Source organism: Drosophila subobscura, chromosome J (assembly GCF_008121235.1).
Source record: "Drosophila subobscura isolate 14011-0131.10 chromosome J, UCBerk_Dsub_1.0, whole genome shotgun sequence".
NCBI classification, from domain to species: Eukaryota; Metazoa; Arthropoda; class Insecta; order Diptera; family Drosophilidae; genus Drosophila; species Drosophila subobscura.
In genome coordinates, this window is record NC_048532.1 from 12415689 (window position 1) to 12435080 (window position 19392).

The 19392-nt window shown below is 45.9% G+C and overlaps 7 protein-coding genes and 1 long non-coding RNA gene across 15 annotated transcripts; 4 read left to right on the plus strand and 4 right to left on the minus strand.

Moving 5' to 3' along the window:
- Positions 1-1481: 1481 nt before the first annotated feature.
- On the plus strand, positions 1482-1972 carry LOC117895531 (protein new-glue 1-like). Of its 2 annotated transcripts, none has more exons than XM_034803237.1 (2): positions 1482-1695; positions 1726-1972. In XM_034803237.1, the coding sequence occupies exons 1-2, from the start codon at positions 1489-1491 to the stop codon at positions 1903-1905; spliced, it is 387 nt and encodes a 128-aa protein (XP_034659128.1). In that variant the 5' UTR covers positions 1482-1488; the 3' UTR covers positions 1906-1972. The 2 variants fall into 2 exon arrangements, with proteins under 2 accessions (XP_034659128.1, XP_034659129.1); XM_034803238.1 differs by having other exon boundaries at positions 1482-1621; positions 1727-1972.
- A 1065-nt stretch (positions 1973-3037) lies between these two features.
- LOC117895528 lies at positions 3038-3669 on the minus strand. The gene is made up of 3 exons (XM_034803234.1): positions 3509-3669; positions 3337-3459; positions 3038-3276 (listed from the first exon to the last, which is right to left on the minus strand). Exons 1-3 carry the CDS (start codon positions 3644-3646, stop codon positions 3070-3072), a joined length of 468 nt encoding a protein of 155 aa, XP_034659125.1. The 5' UTR covers positions 3647-3669; the 3' UTR covers positions 3038-3069.
- A 417-nt stretch (positions 3670-4086) lies between these two features.
- On the plus strand, positions 4087-6478 carry LOC117895501 (transmembrane protein 161B). The gene is made up of 7 exons (XM_034803198.1): positions 4087-4229; positions 4411-4770; positions 4840-5135; positions 5192-5449; positions 5521-5695; positions 5760-6032; positions 6098-6478. The coding sequence occupies exons 1-7, from the start codon at positions 4227-4229 to the stop codon at positions 6215-6217; spliced, it is 1485 nt and encodes a 494-aa protein (XP_034659089.1). The 5' UTR covers positions 4087-4226; the 3' UTR covers positions 6218-6478.
- A 180-nt stretch (positions 6479-6658) lies between these two features.
- On the minus strand, positions 6659-7755 carry LOC117895529 (superoxide dismutase [Cu-Zn]). The gene is made up of 2 exons (XM_034803235.1): positions 7607-7755; positions 6659-7291 (listed from the first exon to the last, which is right to left on the minus strand). Exons 1-2 carry the CDS (start codon positions 7667-7669, stop codon positions 6896-6898), a joined length of 459 nt encoding a protein of 152 aa, XP_034659126.1. The 5' UTR covers positions 7670-7755; the 3' UTR covers positions 6659-6895.
- Positions 7756-8313: 558 nt separating this feature from the next.
- LOC117895511 (ubiquitin fusion degradation protein 1 homolog) lies at positions 8314-9510 on the plus strand. Its single transcript, XM_034803209.1, has 2 exons — positions 8314-8535; positions 8603-9510. Exons 1-2 carry the CDS (start codon positions 8409-8411, stop codon positions 9412-9414), a joined length of 939 nt encoding a protein of 312 aa, XP_034659100.1. The 5' UTR covers positions 8314-8408; the 3' UTR covers positions 9415-9510.
- Positions 9412-10487, minus strand: LOC117895514 (39S ribosomal protein L2, mitochondrial). The gene is made up of 2 exons (XM_034803219.1): positions 9965-10487; positions 9412-9911 (listed from the first exon to the last, which is right to left on the minus strand). The coding sequence occupies exons 1-2, from the start codon at positions 10437-10439 to the stop codon at positions 9493-9495; spliced, it is 894 nt and encodes a 297-aa protein (XP_034659110.1). The 5' UTR covers positions 10440-10487; the 3' UTR covers positions 9412-9492.
- Positions 10488-11865: 1378 nt separating this feature from the next.
- LOC117895540 lies at positions 11866-13435 on the minus strand. 2 transcript variants are annotated; one of them, XR_004648935.1, is made up of 4 exons: positions 13110-13416; positions 12924-13042; positions 12214-12833; positions 11866-12147 (listed from the first exon to the last, which is right to left on the minus strand). It is a non-coding gene; the product is annotated as an uncharacterized LOC117895540 (long non-coding RNA). The 2 variants fall into 2 exon arrangements; XR_004648934.1 differs by lacking the exon at positions 11866-12147 and having other exon boundaries at positions 12200-12833; positions 13110-13435.
- Positions 13436-13689: 254 nt separating this feature from the next.
- Positions 13690-19373, plus strand: LOC117895486 (forkhead box protein K2). Of its 6 annotated transcripts, none has more exons than XM_034803173.1 (9): positions 13691-13862; positions 15870-16548; positions 16610-17127; positions 17660-17757; positions 17824-18044; positions 18113-18297; positions 18368-18463; positions 18585-18702; positions 18769-19108. In XM_034803173.1, the coding sequence occupies exons 2-9, from the start codon at positions 15914-15916 to the stop codon at positions 19106-19108; spliced, it is 2211 nt and encodes a 736-aa protein (XP_034659064.1). In that variant the 5' UTR covers positions 13691-13862; positions 15870-15913. The 6 variants fall into 6 exon arrangements, with proteins under 6 accessions (XP_034659062.1, XP_034659064.1, XP_034659065.1 ...); XM_034803174.1 differs by having other exon boundaries at positions 17827-18044; positions 18766-19108; XM_034803172.1 differs by having other exon boundaries at positions 13693-13862; positions 18766-19108.
- Positions 19374-19392: the final 19 nt, after the last annotated feature.

The window sequence follows — 19392 nt, forward strand, 5'->3', positions numbered from 1 at the left end:
ATGTAGTCGAGGCTGCTGCTCCTGCTGTCGTGGTGGAGCTCACTGCCACCGTAGAGTCAGTTGCCGTCTCAGTGATGGATGCTGTTTCCGTGCTGCTTGACGCAGAGCTGCTGGTGCTCGATGTCGAGGACGCCGCTGAGGTCAGGGGCACACACACAAGAGTGGCCAGGATGGCCAGGGAAAGCACAAAAACGTATCGCATGGTGACTCTCGTTTCTGCTTAAGCTTGGCTTTCTGTTAAAATCATCAATCAGGCCTTGCTTTTTATACCACAAGAAATATGGAGAAGGTTGTCTTCCTGCTCTGTGCTCTGCTCTGCTGGGTCTTTCCGCGCTTTCTTGTATGCATAGATGTTAGCCATTGCATTGTCTATCTGTCTTTTTCCTTTTTCGACTATTTTTGGAAGCCGCGATGTGCGTCAGTTCTGCAAATTTAAGATGTTTCTTGTATTATGCTGTATGTTTGCACTGCTAGAACGATAAGTATATTATAATAGGATTACCATTACCATCTTCCCACCTTCACATCATCATCTTTTTATAAAGTCACATGTATTCTCTACTCTAAGGCCCATTGTTCTGCCGCTGCAAAACACGTGTGTTGACAAAACCGTGCGAGGACTGCAGAGCTATCACACAAAAGCATCTACCACAAATGGTATATATGTAAATAAGTTGAAATTAAAGAAGGAAAGTGGAATTTAATCGTGTTCTGGAAACCGCCAAGCCAGAGAAAATGTATCTGTTTTTTTCATTTCTGAAAGTTTTAAGCCCTCTTTGGGCAGATACCCACGGATCAAGTGCCAGTAGCGATTTCCTCTGCTAATGAAGGAGTTCCCTCCCTTTTTTCCTATAAGAGAAGACACCATCACAGGCAGCGAGTTCATATAAACTGTGTACACATGTATGGCTTTCATTGTAGTAATATTCTGATCGTGATAATCGAACTAATTGTATGAGTCGTAGCTTGTGGATTCCCTAGCATACTTTTTAGGTGCTATTAGTTTTTTATTAGCTTTCAATTAAGTCTTTATTTCCGAGTTAAATTACCAAATGATTTAAAAATTGTATTCTGCTATTTCTGGTTATTACTGCCTAACTCTTGGACTCATGTAACTTTATCGTTTTGTTGTGTTAGGAAGAGACTTACTGTTAAAGAACTCTTATATTTTAGACACTCTTTAAAGGGGAAAGCATTGGAAGGGGGTGCGTGTACGGTGTCAGTATAAGAGAGGATTAGCTGGAGCCTATCCAAAAAGTATGCCAAATAATCCGTACAATCTGTCCCCTGTCGCGTGTTAATCGGTTTTCCCCAAAATTTCACTTACGCTGATGGGGAGCAAACACATAAACAATGGCCATGATAAATACTGTAAGTGTAAAGTCTGGAATGGAATGAACTGGATAGACAGGCAGTGCTTTGGGACACATGTGTGTTTGGAGTTTAGATGCTGGGGAGAATCCGCTATAAATAATCGCTTTTACCCCAATGCCATCAACAGTTCCAACTGATCCAAAAAAGTTTCAACAACCTTTAACAATGCGCTCCGTAATCGCTCTTGCTCTGGTCGTCCTGACCACGCTTGTCCTGTGCAGCCAGGTCTCGGCCTCCGGAACAGCAACAACAACAGTTGCAGCAACAACAACAGTGGCAGCAACAACAACAGAAGCTGCGTCGGCAACCACAACCACAGATGCCTCAGCCACGACCACCACAGATGCCTCCGCCACAACAACAACAACTGCCGCCACCACCAAGAAGCATCGCCGTCGTCGTGTCATTATCAGGAGGATCGTAGTCCGGCGTGGAGATGGCATCCGTCGTAGGAGGAGGGAAAACTCCAACACTGGCGTCAACCGGCGTCGTGAGGTGGTCCGTGTCCGCAGGACCGTCCGTCGAATCTAATCCGTTCCCCAAAGGCCCACACATGCATACATACAATATTCACTAATAAAATCTGCAATTGACTAAACGTTTAATAACTGTATATTTATCTGCCACGGCAGATCAGACCTGTGAGCAAAGCTATCAAAAAGTGAAGTTGAACCCTACAAACGGAGAGCATAAAATCCACAATCAGTGCTCAGGAATTTACTCTACTCAATCAGAAAGAAAATAGTTACATAAATGCGTAGAATTTCCAGGCTTAAGCCTTGCTTAAAGGACATAAAAAGTAACCAATAATACATTCCATATTCATCGATTACTGAAGATACATTTGCACCTCCATTAATAATTATATTTATTAATTCGTTTGATAATTTATTCCTGGTCCATCACTCCGCTTCTTGTGCCTTCCACCAGAGTTTTGTCAGAAACTTGTTTCTGTCATCGTCAGAAGAATGGAAAGTTCTCTTGAATGTAATTTGAAAGTCTACTCCATAGTTCGTACATTCTTTATAAGAGCCTTGTTTATTTAGAAATTCTGTTTTCGTGACTGCAAATATTGACACGATTTCTATTGTTGGCTCAGTGTTAGCCAGAGAGTTTACTCTGCACAGTACTAGTACATTCAGCTCAAATTAGCCCTATTGCTTTCTGTCAGTGAATACATTTATAAATAAAAATGGCCGAGCTTCAGACATGTCTACAAATGTGGGTGGGTATATGTAAATATTATAGATAAAGAAAGAAAAGTTGTACGAGTATACAGTTATCAAAACTTTCCATTGAATGACTTCTGAAAATCATTTGATACAACAATGGCAGAAAACAATAGAAATTAGGATTTAACTGGGTTCCTGATATATCGTTTACTATAATAATTATTGGAGTTCACGCACAACCGACCTATTCATAATCATACTTGATCCAATCACATCTAAAGTCAACCAACAGTTGCCACAAAGAAAAGCCACTAAGAGGAAGAACAGGAGACTCTGGCGTGATAGTAAGATCGGTGGGGTAGTGAGTTTGGGGGGTGCGCTTGGGCCTGTAATCATACAGGTTCTGATCCAATTGCTAAATGATCCTTGATGGTTCTTTCAAAACAAATCAGCTTTATGATGGATCTGGAAGTTGTTGTGTTTTAGATAGATACGTGTAAATAGTGAAAAGCTGTTCCGAGTCCTAGAACGGTGGCTTGTCAATACCGCACTCATCGGGTTTCTTAAAGACGAGCGCGTAGGTTAGAATGGGGTGGACATTGCTATTCACCGAGGCAGTTGACAGAAGCGAGTGCGTGGAGCAGGTCTCCATGAACAGCAACTCCGCATCGAAAGCACTCCAGCGACCACGCAACAGCTGCGCCTTGACGTACTTCAATTGGGTATTCACCTGCGTTGGGAGCGGGAGGATGAGGTAACCAGTTTAGGGCTTGCTTCTCAGACAACCCACCATTGGCACCAGCAGCGGAGTGCGACAGCAATTAAAGAACTCGGCCACAAACTTGCGAATGTTCTCAGGATGGGGTTTCGCGTTGATCGCCTGCTGCAGAATGACCCGAATGATGGCGCGAATCTAGGAAATAGGAAATCAGTGGAAAAGTCAGCAGCAAACTGCTGTGTACCTCTGGATGTTCGCAAATGTAGGTCCAGCTGCCACGGCGCAGCTCGTGCTGTATGCGCGGTATGCTATTGTATTTCCCGATTGCCTGCGAGTCCCATTTCCCGAGGTCCCAGACCTTTGTTTGGTTTTGCTTCGCCATTTTAAACAGATTTGTATATATTTTAGCTTTAGATATCTTTGTATATTTACTTTAATTTAGATATGCTGAATGAATGAATGAATGCTAGATTGATGAAATTTACCCATTTTGCTTTAACTAAGTGGCATATTATAATTTCAAGCCAAAGCTCCCAGAGAGAGGTCTTTGGCTCTTTGAATTGCGCGCGCTCGATATTTCTCAACGAAATTTTGCAGATTATAGAAACCAAGAATGATGCAAATAGAACAATCTTGTGGAGAATTGAATTATGATTCGAGTAAAGTCACAGTTTTAAAGCTGGGAGTCCTTACGAGTTGGTAATATTAAACAGAAGATCAAAGTCGAGAAAAATGATTTAAGACTACGGTATATTTACAGTATATTTTGAAAAAGAAAGGGTATAATTCGGTATATTTCCGAGGTTCCGTCGGTATCGGTAATTCCGCGGTCACACTGGATGAATTAATTAGAACTGTGCGAGATTTCCGTTTTTAATTAAAAAACATGAATTAAGGGCAGTAAATTAACACCACACACGACTTCAGAAAGTTTAACAGGGAAAAGACAACAACGAGAAGCGATGGTAAGCTGAGATAATTATTAAGAAAGCTGTGATAATGAAGGAAAACTTGGCCCGGCTTGCCCGGAAAAATGAAGTGCTGGTCGTAATAATTGACCAAAAATAGAATGGAAACCCAAAAATAGCTGCGCACGTTTCTAATTGGACTCGTCGTCCTACGCTTTACCGTCCATTGCAATTGCAGGCTGTGCTGGGTGCCCAACTGGTGATCACGCTGGTCATGGTCAGCGTGATACAGAAACTGAGTCCCCACTACTCCTTTGCCAAGTGGATACTCTGCCGCACCGGCCTCTATCGCTATCTGCATCCAACGGACGACGAGCTGCGCACCAAGGGCGGTGTACCCAAGGAGAAACCGGCCAAGGGCAAGCACAAGCAGCAGAATGGAGTCTCCGGTCAGTTCCACATCCCGCGCAGTATTGAGCTGGACCTGGAGACGTTGCCGGTGCTGGAACAGGATGTGGTGCATCTGCGATACTTTACCGAATACCAATGGCTGCTGGACTTTAGTATCTACGCTGGCATTGTGTACGTGGTCTCCGAGGTAGGTTTGAGATCGCTTAAAGCTTGACATTGACCCATTTTAACCATGCTCCCGCTCTATTTCGATCAGCTCTTCCATTTCTACTTTCCGCTGAAGCAGGAGATCAACCTGAGCATGGTCTGGTGCCTGCTGGTCATCTTCTTTGCCCTCAAGCTGCTGTCCTCCCTCACCGTGCTATACTTCCAGAGCGAGGAGTCCATTGGCGAGCGGTCCATGGTTATTGTGGCCTGTCTGGTCTATCTGCTGATCGCCATGATCGTGCTGATCATCGACGAACGCATTCTCGAAACAGGACTGGAGGACGCCTACACCAGTTTCAATGCCAGCGCCTCAAAGTTTCTCACGGAGCAGGGTTTACCCTCATCGTGAGTAGAGAACAACTCTAACCTGACCATCAGCTAATGCCCCCTTGTATTTCCAGTGGTCCTGCCTCAAAAATTGTGGTCAAATTCTTTCTTGCTCTGAGTTGCGGCGTGCTCGGTTCGCTGTTCACCTTCCCCGGTCTGCGCATGGCCAAGATGCACTGGGACTCGCTGAAATACTGCCGCGGCAATCGTGTGATGCAAGTCCTGCTGAATCTGAGCTTCGTGCTGCCATTTATTTTGGTCATTTTATGGATCAGACCCATCAGCCGCGACTATCTGACGGTGCGCGTCTTCCAGGGCATGCAACAGCCACTGTAAGCTCGTAAATAATTTCAATATCCTCTTGAACCTCTTCTAAATCATTATGCATTATTTCTCCTTCCAGACTGACGCCGCATGCTTTTGAAACTCTGCGCCTGCTGCTGGTCATCTTTGTGGTTGTAATGCGCTTCGCCCTGATGCCCGTGTATCTGCAATCGTACCTAAACCTGGCCTATGATAAGATACTGGATCTGCGCAAGGAGGCCGGTCGCATCACCAATGTGGAGTTCAAGCAAAAGGTGTGCATAGGCTGCTGGAGTTTCACTGTGAATTCTCTAACCTTCCCTTCTGCCCTCTCCTCAGATATCCTCTATTTTCTACTATCTCTGCGTTGTGACCCTGCAATTTGCTGCCCCGCTCATTCTGTGCCTCTACCTGACGCTGATGTACAAAAGCCTGGGCGGCTTTAGCTGGGCAGGCGTCTTCAGCGAGGCTGTCGTGCTGCAGCACGAGTGCGCTGCCGGTGACGTGGAGACGGATGTGTCTGGCGGTACTGAGTCAGCCATTGAAGAGGGAGAGTTCAATATTATGGAATCGGCGCAGTCGCTGCAGGCATCGTTCAGTAGCCTTAAAAATGTAAGAACCCCCAAATGACTCGAATGCCAGTGCCAGTTTTAAGTTGTGTTGTCCGTATATTGCAGGTTTTCTCAACGGAGGTGTACAAGGGATTTCTTGGCTTCGCCACGTGGTGGAGCTACTTCACACTCTTTGCGACATCCTCACTGGGCATCGTCTATCAGTCGTACTTCAACAAGACCTAATGCCCCACCCCATTTCTAATTGCACATACTCGCGCTGGAGTTCTCTACACCCAGCCACCTGTCACCCAGCATGCTAATCCTAGTTAGTCACTCTATGTTTCATCGTAGTCCATTCGTAGCCCATACGCGTTGATATTGTTTTAATGTCCAGTCAAGTGAAATCAATTTACACTGAAAACATTTTGGTTTACACTGTGTATTGTATATAATACTACTTCATCGATTGTTCACAAAGTTTGTAATAAAGACTTTTAACCAATAGTCGATTCTCGAGTGCTTGAGTTAAGTAAAAGTTATAACAATTATGCTGTAAGTGTTGGTGATCAGTTCCATAAAGCTGGATTATCCCAAGGAAGAAACCAAAGAGGAAAATTGGAAGGTCAAAGCTTACTTCCATTTCCCTTGCCATTATCCTCTTGTTTAGATTGAATGACGTGCGACTGTAGTTGATTTTTGACCAATTTGAAAACACCATTTTATTGAACCTGAAAGGTTGTGGATACATTTAACCTTACATACCACAGGCCAAAGTATATCGTATATGTATGTTATTTTCCAATAGATAGATAGTTGGGAAAGTATGTAGCCCGATTTTATTTCATAATTGTTACCATATTATATATGTCTGTAGGTGCTAGTTTCTAGTTTCGGTGCAAGCTTCCATCTCCATTCGCTCGCTTAGATCTTGGCAATGCCAATGACACCGCAGCCAATACGGGCGCCGGCATTTCCAGTGGTCTTGCTCAACTCGTGGCCACCCTTGCCCAAGTCATCAGCATCGGCGTGAACGACCACGGTGCGTCCAATGATGCTGTCGGCACCGAACAGCGTGATCTTGGAGTCGGTGATACTAACGGCCGTGGGGCTGTCTCCGGCAGCCTGGATGTTGCCCAAGTCGCCCAAGTGGCGATTCTCGTCGGTTGGGGCACCGTGCTCCTTGTTGCGAGGATTAAAGTGGGGCCCGGACGACATGCAGCCGTTAGTGTTGTCCCCGAACTCGTGAACATGGAATCCGTGCAGGCCCTTGGCAAGGCCCAGCACCTCCCCGGTGACTTTCACGGGAGCCTCGCTAGTCTGTCGTATAGAGAGAAGTGATGTGGAACAACTTGATTATCTCTAAGGGTATGATAGTGGTCGGCGATAAGCGAAAAATGTGTGTATAATCGTGACATGTACATACTGGCCCCAAGCCCCATACATGCACAGATATGCAGATCTGCGCACTGTTATTGGACTTATATAATTTGCATTTGTTAAATGACACAGCACTTAATTCTGACTAGCAATATTCATCAATTCCAGTGGCTTCGCTTACTGTTGTTGTTGCTCTGGCTGCCATTTTTTCTATAACATTTTGCGAAACTTTACGCTACAGTTGAGGAAACTCACCTCCTGCTCGAAGAAAACGGTGCCCTTGGCATCGCCGTTAATTACACAGACAGCTTTAACCATTTTTATTTAGTTTAATATTAAATCAGAAAATTCGGTACGTTCTTTTTGCTCAGTGGGACCACAGATGATAACATATACCGGCTGACCCTCAAAAATATACAGAAATAAAGTCGGTAATCTCATGCTCAAATAAATATAATATATACGTAAAAATACCGTAAATATACCGATGAAAAATATATACCCAGATTTGTATATTCTGTTTAATATTACCAGGTACCGGCTAAGTCTCTCAGATTTGAAACAATAATTTGAAAGGATTGACGCATATGTGGGCTGTGGGACTGATAGTCCTAGCTTGTTACACCTTGCATTTTTCTAAGCCTTTTTTAGTATTTGCTCGTCTTTCACTATTTTTCTTAACGCGTTATCGGTAACCCTCTTTTCATGCTTATCTTCAAACAATCAAACAAAAGTAATGAAGTAATGAAAACCAATCTTGTGGAGAATTAATTGATAAATTGAATTCAATTTTAGTGCGAAGAGTCCTAACTAGCTGATAATATTAATCAGAATATCAAAATCGAGGAAAATTTATTATATCTTCGGTATGTTTTAAAACTATAAGGTATATGGTATATTTTAGAAGGTCCTGCCGTATATTTGATGGTTAAATGCACGGTCACACTGCTCTTAAAACAACAACAAAAACAAATGAATTGACAAATTGAAAGAAAAATAAAATTTCGCAGCAGGTAAAATCAATAGTGACAGTCACAGAACAGACATAGCGGTCGCCATGTTCCACTTCAGCGGCTTTAATATGATGTTCCCGGAGGGACGAAGCTTCCATGCCACATACAAGTGCTACTCGGTGTCGATGCTTCCTGGCAATGAGCGCACCGATGTGGAGAAGGGCGGAAAGAGTAAGTACAGGCCAGATCATGTGTTGAAAGAATTCTCCCACTCTGATACCATACACTTTCGTTACAGTCATAATGCCGCCCTCGGCCCTGGACACGCTCACTCGCCTGAATGTCGAGTACCCGATGCTCTTCAAGCTTTCCAACAACAAGAAGACGCGCTCCTCGCACGCTGGCGTCCTGGAGTTCGTCGCCGATGAGGGCAAGTGCTACCTGCCCTACTGGATGATGCACAACCTGCTGCTGGAGGAGGGGAACATACTGAGCATCGAGAGCGTTTCGCTGCCAGTGGCTACGTTCTCCAAGTTCCAGCCGCACAGCACCGACTTTCTGGACATCACCAATCCCAAGGCCGTGCTGGAGAATGCGCTGCGCAACTTTGCGTGCCTCACCAAGGGCGACGTTATCGCCATTAAATACAACAAGAAGATCTATGAGTTGTGCGTTCTGGAGACTCGGCCCGGCAACGCCGTCAGCATCATCGAGTGCGACATGAACGTAGAGTTCGAGGCACCAGTCGGCTACAAGGAGCACGAGCCCCAGCCCTCAGGATCGGGCCAGCAGGGCGCACAGGGAACTGGGGGCAACGATGCCAGTGCCCCTGGGGCCGCCCTTGAGGAGGTGGTGGAGACATTCAAGGGCTCTGGGGTGCGCCTGGACGGCAAGAAAAAAAAGGAGAGCCAGCTGGAGACGCCAGTACTCAAAAAGGTTCTGCCTCGCGGCGTTCCTGACTACGAATTCAAATTCGGGCATATCCGCTTCGATCGCAACATAAAACCAATCAGCGACCGTGGAAACGATGAGGCCGCTGGCTCAGAGGCTGGAATGGATGCAGACAGCTTCCACGGCACGGGCTTCTCCATGAAGAAAACACGGAAGTAGCTTGTAACTCTTAGCTCTAGTTTTATAATGTTCCCCTCGGCCTGGACCTGGGACATGACTCTATAGACATAAAATGCTTCAAAGGTTTAGCGTCAACTGGATGGCTTCCTGCTTGGCGGTTGGCGGCGGGGCGATTGTGGTCATGGGTGGCAGGCGGCGTATCTTGCGGCCGTGCTTGCCCTCTTTACGCTTCCACAGACCCGACCGTGGGCGGTTGCCCATCTCGCGCATACGTTGGGCACTGCCCACGTGCTCCTTGTTGTGCTCGGGATTCGAGAGGCGACCCACGGTGGCCATGCAGATGCGGTCGAAGGCGAACTCCCGCTTGGAGGGCAACTGAACCACGACCTTGTCATCGAACTTTCGCAAAATCGTCCCGAAGGTGCCGGCGGCGTGGATAAGATGGCACTGCTGGCCAGGATTCTTCTCGAGGCAGTGGATGCGGGTGCCCACGGGCAGGGCACCCAGCGGGTAGGCATCGCCTTCATTGGGTCGCACTGCGTAAGGGGAAATATGAACATCTAATGGACACGCAAGCGAAACCACTTACCGGGAATACGGGGAATGACGCGAGAAGTTTTTAGCACGTCGCCCGCCTTCATGTTCTCCGTGGCCAGGATGTATTTAAGCTCGTCGCCCACCGCTACCAGAGCTACCTTGGCTGTCCGGCAACCGTCGCGCAGTATCTCCACGACGAGCTCCTCCTGCGGCGCTCCCTCGCCCGGTCCATCACGCACCCACTTGACCCAGCGATACTGTTGTTTGATGCCACCGCCGATTCCCTTGGCCACCATCCGACCGCTGACCGGGTCGCGGCCTGCCAAGTGTGTAATCTTCAGCGGCGACACCGTGTACTCCTCGGGGAAGTGCACAATCCGGCGGAACTGCTGGCCGGCTCCGGGCCGTGGTTTCTCAACGACTTTGGTTTTGGTACGCATCTGTTGCAGCGCCAGTGCTGCCGAGACGGCCCGCTGAGGCGGCTGCAGCGTAAGGGCGGAGTTCAGCAAGCGCGTCAGACTTTGCATTTTCACAGAAAACAAAAATTCGGAATTGACCTGTTACAAAAGAAGTGCACAGCTGATCGAGGTGCTGCCAGATTACGTGATTGAAACCACACGCGCCGACCAGTCACTATCGATAAGTTAATAGAGAATTGAATATACATATGTATCTATTAAAACTGTAGTTAGGCATCGTTTGTACAGTGACACCCCCGATAACTTTAAGGCCAATTCTCGAACTACACTATTTTAGTTCCATGAGTCGCCGTCGTGATCTCGGGGGCGCCACTATACAAATTGCAATTACACAGCAGCCAGCTTTTGACACAGTGAAAAAACATGGAAGCCAGTTGCCTTCTGCTGATTTCTGTTCGCCTGGTACTTGGTCTGGAAATTTTCCAGTTTTCGGCCATTTGAGCGAGGCAATTCAAAAGTTATGGTGCATACCTTTAATGACTTGAGATTCAAAAAAACCGCCGAGTTTCATAGCAGCCAGTTCTTGACACTATTGAACAAATTAAAACCAGCTACCTTCTGCTGACTTCTGTTCGCCTGGTGGAAATTTTCCAGTTTTCGGCCATTTGGTCTGGACTTGAGATTCAAAAAAATTTTGACACCAGTTTTCGGCCATTTGAGCGAGGCAATTTCAAAAGTTCACAGTGGCGCCCCAACACAGTGCGGCCAGTTCTTGAACTACACTATTTTAGTTCCAAAAGTGGCCGTCATGATAGTGGGGGCGCCACTGTGCAAAGAGGTGGTTGTTGTACAACAAACACTTTCATGTTGTACAACAATAGCAAAAACAACATTTGTTGTACAACAACAACAACATAAATTGACAACAACAACAGGACATTTTTGTTTTGTTGTTTTCTCCTTAATTTGGGGGCCGACCAGGACATGCCACACCTCCTCGTGATCAGGAGAATGTCCTGTATCGTTTTCAACCCTTTCGGAGGCAAGGACCCTAAGGATAATGCCATTTTAAGGATGTTTTAAATGTAATCCCTACAACGTCATAGCTTGGCTATGTCCTGTCGGATCAGGACAAGCTATACCTCCTCGTGATCGGGACAATGTCCTGGACCGCTTGCAATCACTTCGGATGCAAGGATATTAAGGATAATGCCATTTTAAGGATGTTTTTACTAGAATCTATACAACGCTATTACTCGGCTGTTTCCTGTCGGATCAGGACATGCCCCACCTCCTCGTGGGCGGAAAAGTCTCCTGCATCGTTTGAATCCATCAAGGACCTCAAGGACAGCAGGATATCGCTGTTTTTACGCGTTTTTGTAAAAGGGTACATTTCTGCTTGATAGTATGCTATACTATTTAGCACAAAACGTGCCCCCAAAAGATACTACACATATTCTATAATAATATAAGCAGCGTTAAAGTATGCTACACTTTTATTTGTGAAAACTTGTATCGTTACATATACATATGTATTTAAAAATCTTAACCTGCGCCCCAATCCGACTCGGTTCCACTCAAAGATTGGAAATGGGCCACTTAGATGAAGTAGGATTCGCTCCTGTATGGTCATGTTTGCCGGGTGCTGCGACCCCCCAGCCTTGATTGTAATCACGGAGCATTCACGCTCCAGCTGGACCACCACATAGTTGAGCTCAATGTTGGGGTACGATACCTATACAACATCGACTATTTGTGTATTGGAGAGCTGCAAGATCCTCATCCTTCAGCGCCATGATGAAAGCGATTTTATTTTCTGAAAAATACAAAAGGAGAATATGTTAAAAGAGAAATGTTGGCAGAGTCAATCATCTCATTGCACCTCTTGTCATCGACACTAAATTGCGGCAAATATCGCAAATTCGAATCCTTGCTTTTTTCCTAGCATCTGGACCAGTTCAATGGAAGCCACAGTCGGCAAATGGCATCCTGTCCAGCACTAAACAAGTTGAATATCTGCATCGTCTCGCTCCGTCTGCGAGCTGGTAATAGTTTCAGATTATCGATGGGATGCAGTTCCTCGTCAGGTGGTACAGTATAGCTTTAGGGCCCGGGACTTGCGCACATTCGCCTTGAAATAGGATCCATATCGCACCCTTGCCTGCAGCAGCAGGATCTTTGCGGGTGCCGTGTGGCCGCTGGAGTTATCTTTCTATCTGGGTCAAGCCCAGTAGAGGATCAAAATATGTGATCTCTTGCCCAAATGGGCCAATAACAAGAATCGTTCATCTGTCACTGACCCCATGGTTCATGAGACGCTTATATTATTCCGACTGGTCCTCTTTTGCGGGTCATCCAGCTTTGCCTCCAGTTAGCAGACATCACCTATTTTAGCATATTCATTCCCACAGGCAAATGGATTGCGCCTCTTAATATCGGCTGATATCAGTCTATACACTGATGCTCGGGTTCCAAATGCAGCCGAGACAGAGCGTCAAACTACTATTGAAACACGGAGAATAGAATTTGGGAGAGACGATATTTGTTAGGTATCAAAGCGGATTGGCGACGGGAGAGTGATTCGAGACTTACTTGAGTTCCGTCTCATGAGAGAGGTGGCGTAGCCCTGCAGCAAAACAAATTGGTGTTGGCTTAGACATGGATCCAGGGGCGGCAGACTTTCTTCACATTTCTGCAGCATCTTCTTTTAACTGTGGAGTAAGAAACACACATCAGAATACCCATCAATTATATCAAAGTGTACCGCTGTATACTCACATTCTCTTTCATCAATGCGCATCTGCACATCTGTTACCGACCCCAACAGGCTACAACATAGTTCATATGAAGCCATTCCATGTGGTCACTCATTTGCGTGCCACTCAAAAATTTTTGGGCGACATTTTCGATTTTGATGCTGATTACGAATTAATATTCGATGTGATAGTAAAATGCCAATATCTTCACGCGATAAGAAAAATACTGGAAGAGAAGAAGATACTCAACAAGTCGTAGAACAATGCAACATCGACATCGGAAATCAAATTCCGCGATGTTGAGTTTTCGTTTTGAAATAACTAACAAGCTAAGCCTCTAGCCCACAGAAAATGAATTCAGCTATCGGAGAAAAATATTATATCAGAGCTGTGGTTCTTAGTTTGCTGGTAATATTAAAAAAAATATCAAAATCGGAAAACTGGATTTTCCTCGGCATGCTTACGGAATATTTTGAAAATGGAAAGGTATGCTTCGGTATATTTCAAAGGGTCACACGGTATATTTGATCGATAAGTCTGCGGTCACACTGCCTCCTTCCTTCCTCCCGCCCCGCGACCCTACCGTAACGAACGAACGTTCTTCTTCTTCTCCTTTTCATCGTCGTGCTGCGACCGCGCTGCAATAAGAATAGGAAAAACCGCATTAAACTCGCTGAAAAAGTGCGCAAATTGGCTTTAAAATATTTTTCAAATATAGTGTTACGTATATCATAGAAAAGTTTCCGGAATTCGAGAGCAGAACGGCTGGAAAAAGGTACGAAAAAAAGGAAAATAAACAAGGCGAACGAAAAATAATATACACACACAAACACGCAGTGAAAAACGTGTTGTGTGCAAAAATATAAACAGGCGAAAGAGAGAGAGAGGAAATCAGCAGTAATAATAGAACAAATAGCAGAGAGGGAGACGAGACGAGAGGATAAGAACTACGGAGTAAAATATATAAATTTTGGAACATGCTCAAGTGTTGTGCACACGCACACTTGCTAGCGCATAAGTGTGGTGTGTGTGTTTTGTAGGCTCAAGTATGTGTACATATTTTGATGTTAGGTGGGAAAAAAGCGGGCGGCAAGTTTACGCAATCGCCGAGCGAAAAGCAAGAGCGTTGTGAAAAGTGTGCTTTTTGTCTCAACAAACATGCACATCCGAGTATATGTGTATATGTATGCGCAGGTGGAGTCGGTTGCTAGTTGAAAAATCAACGAGCGGCATTTTTTACGCATTTCCAATACGCTATCTATGTGTGTGCGCTGTGTGTGTGTGTGTATGAGTGTGTTTTGATGTTTTTATTTATTTATTGTGTTCCTCTTTCGCTGCTGTTGAGTGTGACCTAACGACGTATGTATGCAGAAAAGAGTATATAACTGTGTGCGAGTTTATTTATATGTATGTATGTATTGGCGTTTGTTTGCCTTTTGTTGTTCTCGTTAATTTTATTTTGGTTTCATTTTGCATGTTTATGCATGCAAGCTCGATCGATTGATAGATTTTGGGAGCCATGTGGTAGGGTGGAGTAAAGGCAGTGCGAGAATCTGCTTCGTTTGTGTGTGTGTGAAGCTCACGAAACGACAAAAGTAAAGAGCCGAAGTTGTTCGTTGCTGGGAACAGTGGGAACGGTATTAAGAACGCTGCGTCTGCTAAGCGAAAACAGTGGCTCAAAATAAAGATCCACGACTGGTTAAAACTCCTACTTTGAGCAACACCTGTTCGATTTGATGTTTACAAAAAAATTATTTTCAGCAGTCCTACAAACATACGTGTAAAGATAGTTTTGCAATTCTGTTTTTGTTTTACTGCCAAGTTAGTGCAATATAAATTAGTTTAAATGCAGTAACATAACCCCTTTCTTGTTACCCAAGAAAGAGGTCCCCAAAGAGAGCAAGATCCTGTTGTCAAAGGAACAGAATGGAAAGAGACTAAAAAATTTCTGCACGTGAGTCGCAACAACTTCCGCGACACTACTTATTTGTGCATGAATACTGACTCGGTAATGACACATGTATTCTTATGAATCTAATATACCCCCGATACTCTTTTAATAGCAGGCATAAAACCCGTAGAGTAATACGCTACAAGCTCCGTTTACGTTGTCTCCATAAAGGGTGGTGGGGCCTGCTGTTGCTCTCGCCGGCACCACACTCCACATATTACGCCAATGAATGCCCGGGAAAAGCAGAGAGCGCACGCGTGAACCCGCTCTCATTTTCGGTGCGCTGCGACTGTGTGTACGTGTGTGTTTACTCACGTAGTGTGGCGTAGTAGTAGTGTTATTATTATTTTTATTGTTGTTGTTTTCCATTCTCTTCTTCTTGTTGCCGAGCACAACACATAGATTCATACTTGCATGCATATGTATATGTGACTACGATTATATGAGTGCTTGTGCGGCGGCTGCGGTAGCAAAACAGAGTAAAGCAAAAACCGAAGCAGAAACGAAGTGGAAGACGAAGTGGAAGACGAAGTGGAAGAGAGCGACAGAGAGTGGGGGACAAACTGCCAGTCAGCAGGGAGCGGCAGCGGGTGTGTGTGCGCCTTCGTATCTGTGTGTATATATTTGGAAAATATTTCAGAACCTTGGGACAAGCGAAAAATGTGCGAATGCCGCGTGAAAAACTGTGAGAATAACAAAATTAACTAAGTTTATAGTTCCCGAAATCACGGAATCAAACAATAACAAAGTTCTTCGTAGGCGTGTGTGTAGGAGTATTTTTCTTTCCATTTACTTTTGGCGAAAATCAATCGTTTTATTTAATCATTTTAGGCCCCGACAAATACAGTAACTAAGTATAGTAAAAGTGGGATTAAATGGCCGCCACTACCACAACCACAACACTAGCGACAACAACCACCGGCAATAGCAGCATCATCAATAACAACAATAATCACAACAGCAGCAACAATCACATTGTAACGGTACACACCGTTCTGAACACTCCCACCAGCATTGCAGCCGCTGCCGCAGCAGCCGGCGCGGCCGACGCCGCCACTGTTGCCATCGCCAAGGACATGTTGCAGCTGCATCATGGGGCTGCAGCAGTGCTGAACAACAACAATAACAACAGCAGCAGCATCAACAGCTCGGAACTGACGGCCGCCAGCAGCAACAACAACAACAACTCAGCAAACCACCCACCTGCCACCACCTCCTCCGTATCCGCATCCGCAGCGGGCTCGGCAACGACACCGCCGTATGGAGAGCTGCGCTTCAATCAGGAAGTGCTGCCCATCACCGATACTATCACCGTGATCGGGCGTAACTCCTCCACGTCGCTGGTGCATTTCAATGTGGCCGAGAACAACCTTGTCTCGCGGAAGCACTTCCAGGTGCTCTACGACTTGGAGGTTCGCGCCTTCTTTGTGCAGTGTCTCAGCAAGAACGGGATTTTCGTCGACGATTTTCTGCAGCGCCGCAACGTGGATCCTCTGAGGCTGCCGCAGCGGTAAGTTAAGCGATCAAAGAACTGGTATCAGGATAGTCTGTTACGCTATCGCCTCTTCCAGATGCTTCTTTCGCTTCCCCAGCACGGAGATTCGGATAGAGTTTGAGAGCTACGTGGCCGCCCTGGCGAACGTTGTTCCCGACGCTGCCTCCTCCCCAGCCCTGGCCACGGTGGCAGCTAGCCATGCGGGAAACAACCTCAATGCCATAGGCAGCACTGGTGCCAATGTCATCATCACACCGCCGCCAAGAGACGATCTGCAACAGCAGCAGCAGCACCATCTCACCCAACATCAGCAGCAACAGCATCAGCCAGCGCATCACCTGCTACAACAGCAGCAGCAGCAGCAGCAACACCAGCAGCTGCCTTCGCTCCCCCCACTCCCTCATGCACCTCTCCTATCTCACCCGCTTCACCATTCAGTCCTTCAGCAGCAGCAGAGGGGCGGAAATGTCGTTGTGGTGCCACAGGCAGTGCCGACTAATCTGATCAGCGCAGTTGACAGTCCAGGCATCTACGCACCGCTCAAGATATCCATACCCAAGAAGGAGCAGAAGAGCCCCTATCTATCACCAACTGGCAAGTTTAATTTTACTTTATCTTACAACAGATTGTCCAATTGTCCAGTTGGTTTCCGAACATTTAAACTTTAAATTTTAAAGTATTTCGGCACTTTGGAATAACCAAAGATACATATGTACACATGTAGGTGTAACATATCCACTTCAGTGTGCTTTTGCTGTTAGCAAAACTATTTTAATCATCCGATTTCTAGTCAACTGTTTAAACAAAACATGTTTTGTTAGACTGTCAAAATCATTTCGTATGAACATTTCCACAATAAACCTCGAGAGTAGCCATGTCTTTGACAGCCGTAATGTATGCGATTGTCTTTACCCAACGCTTGCGACGGGGGCGCGAAAAGCGGGCCGCCGAGGCAGCTGCTTCCCAATCCGAACGAAAGCCGGACAATGGCGCCATAACTTCCAGCCAAAGCGAACCCAAAACGAAGGCTTCCGAATAGGTTTAATTAATAGGGAGAAGAAATGCTGATATGGAAAGTTCGATATTGACTTTGTGTTTTAATGGTTCACGTGTCTCTTCTTTGTAGGTACAATTAGCGCCGCCAACAGCTGCCCGGCTAGTCCTCGTCAGGGTTTCCATCAGAATCAGCCCAACAATTACAACAACTACAGCAACAATAATACGGTAACTATCCATGAGGAATTAACGTGTAAAATATATTCCCTTATATTTGACCGTTTTGATTTACAGCAGGATCTGTTTCAGACTCCCTCCACAGCCAGCTATAACCACAACGAGAAGCCGCCGTACAGCTACGCTCAGCTGATTGTCCAAGCAATATCCGCCGCACCAGACAAACAGCTGACGCTATCGGGCATTTATTCATTCATTGTCAAGCACTATCCGTACTACCGCAAGGAAACGAACAAGGGCTGGCAGAATTCCATTCGTCATAATCTCAGTTTGAATAGGTGAATCCCCCCATCACACCACAAATTCGACAAAGCAAAGCTAAATCCTTTTCCCCATTCCTTTGCAGGTATTTCATCAAGGTGGCTCGCTCCCAAGACGAGCCAGGCAAGGGCTCCTTCTGGCGCATCGACCCGGACAGCGGGGCCAAGCTTATTGATCACAGCTACAAGAAGCGTCGCCAGCGCAGCAGCCAGGGTTTTCGTCCGCCCTATGGCATGCCACGTTCGGCGCCCGTTTCCCCAAGCCACATGGGTAAATCACATGGATATGGAGTGCGTCAATTGCTATCATAGCGCTAACCCCTTCTATTTGGACCTTGCAGATAACTCACGCGAGAGCTCGCCTCTTCAGGATATTGTGCTGCAATCAGCACCTGGATCGCCAGGCATGTCGATGGAACAGCGCGCTGCTGATGCCGGTAAGAGGGTGAAAACTGTGTTGACTATTAATTAAGAGATTGTCCATCTGACTAGCTTTAAGCACTTTTGATTTTACATGGTGTTAAATGATTTTTGCCATTATTTGCATTTCTATTCCAGAAATCATCTATAATTCTCAGAATGCACATCAGCAACAGCAGCAGCAGCAGCAGCAACAACAGCAGCAGCAGCAGCATCAACAGCAGCAAACGCTGTCCAATAATTCCAATCAGTACAGGTAAGTGGCCACGGGAAATTAATAAGCACTGTCGACAAATATGTTAATTGTTCCTTCTTGCAGCAGCGGCAGTCCGTACTATGTAACCAATCAAAATTCCGGCGTAGCCGTGCAGCAGGCGCATACAGACGGTGGTGTGAGTGCAGGAGGTGTCGGAGCTTTGATTGCGCTAAAGCGAAACCATGTGACGGCCGGCGGACAACACCCGACCACTGCCACGCTTCACCATCAGCAGCAGGCGGCGGTGCAGCAGCAGCAGCAACAACAGCAGCAGCATCAAGAAATTATCTACGAGGAGTTGCCAACCGACTACAGTGGCCACATCGAGGCCAGTGAGGAGGAGTGCGTCACTACTGCCGATGCCACCGTGGCCAAAAGGCCCAAATATGTGTCCGAGGTGCTCTGATGCGTGCGAATTCAAAAGCATAAGCCAAGCAAGGGCAAATAGTAGGAGCAGCAAGAGCCGGCGGACGGACGGACACGGAAACTCAGTAAAGATCAGCAAGCAGAGCGGAAGGGAACGAAAAATCCGGAGCGCACGCGTAGAGATGATTTAGAAGCAAAACAAAAAGTATCTCCATCTTGTATATTGAATTTGCCAATCCAACAACCTAGAAACCTAGAAAAAAAAGAATCCAAACAAAATACCAAAACCCGAACGCGAACGAAAAGTTGTGTAAATTGATTAAT

Bases quoted from the DNA above. Each gene is read 5' to 3' on its own strand.
- LOC117895531 (XM_034803237.1), top strand. From the start codon at position 1,489: ATGCCATCAACAGTTCCAACTGATCCAAAAAAGTTTCAACAACCTTTA. The intron at 1,696-1,725 runs GCCTCAGCCACG...ACAGATGCCTCC, and splicing joins CGGCAACCACAACCACAGAT to GCCACAACAACAACAACTGC.
- LOC117895528 (XM_034803234.1), bottom strand. From the start codon at position 3,646: ATGGCGAAGCAAAACCAAACAAAGGTCTGGGACCTCGGGAAATGGGAC. The intron at 3,460-3,508 runs GTACACAGCAGT...CCTATTTCCTAG, and splicing joins ACATTTGCGAACATCCAGAG to ATTCGCGCCATCATTCGGGT. The intron at 3,277-3,336 runs GTGGGTTGTCTG...CTCCCAACGCAG, and splicing joins CTCCGCTGCTGGTGCCAATG to GTGAATACCCAATTGAAGTA.
- LOC117895501 (XM_034803198.1), top strand. The intron at 4,771-4,839 runs GTAGGTTTGAGA...TATTTCGATCAG, and splicing joins TTGTGTACGTGGTCTCCGAG to CTCTTCCATTTCTACTTTCC. The intron at 5,136-5,191 runs GTGAGTAGAGAA...TTGTATTTCCAG, and splicing joins GAGCAGGGTTTACCCTCATC to TGGTCCTGCCTCAAAAATTG.
- LOC117895529 (XM_034803235.1), bottom strand. From the start codon at position 7,669: ATGGTTAAAGCTGTCTGTGTAATTAACGGCGATGCCAAGGGCACCGTT. The intron at 7,292-7,606 runs GTGAGTTTCCTC...TCTATACGACAG, and splicing joins CCGTTTTCTTCGAGCAGGAG to ACTAGCGAGGCTCCCGTGAA.
- LOC117895511 (XM_034803209.1), top strand. From the start codon at position 8,409: ATGTTCCACTTCAGCGGCTTTAATATGATGTTCCCGGAGGGACGAAGC. The intron at 8,536-8,602 runs GTAAGTACAGGC...CTTTCGTTACAG, and splicing joins TGTGGAGAAGGGCGGAAAGA to TCATAATGCCGCCCTCGGCC.
- LOC117895514 (XM_034803219.1), bottom strand. From the start codon at position 10,439: ATGCAAAGTCTGACGCGCTTGCTGAACTCCGCCCTTACGCTGCAGCCG. The intron at 9,912-9,964 runs GTAAGTGGTTTC...CCCCTTACGCAG, and splicing joins CGTCATTCCCCGTATTCCCG to TGCGACCCAATGAAGGCGAT.
- LOC117895486 (XM_034803170.1), top strand. From the start codon at position 15,914: ATGGCCGCCACTACCACAACCACAACACTAGCGACAACAACCACCGGC. The intron at 18,045-18,112 runs GTGAATCCCCCC...ATTCCTTTGCAG, and splicing joins CATAATCTCAGTTTGAATAG to GTATTTCATCAAGGTGGCTC. The intron at 18,298-18,367 runs GTAAATCACATG...TGGACCTTGCAG, and splicing joins CGTTTCCCCAAGCCACATGG to ATAACTCACGCGAGAGCTCG.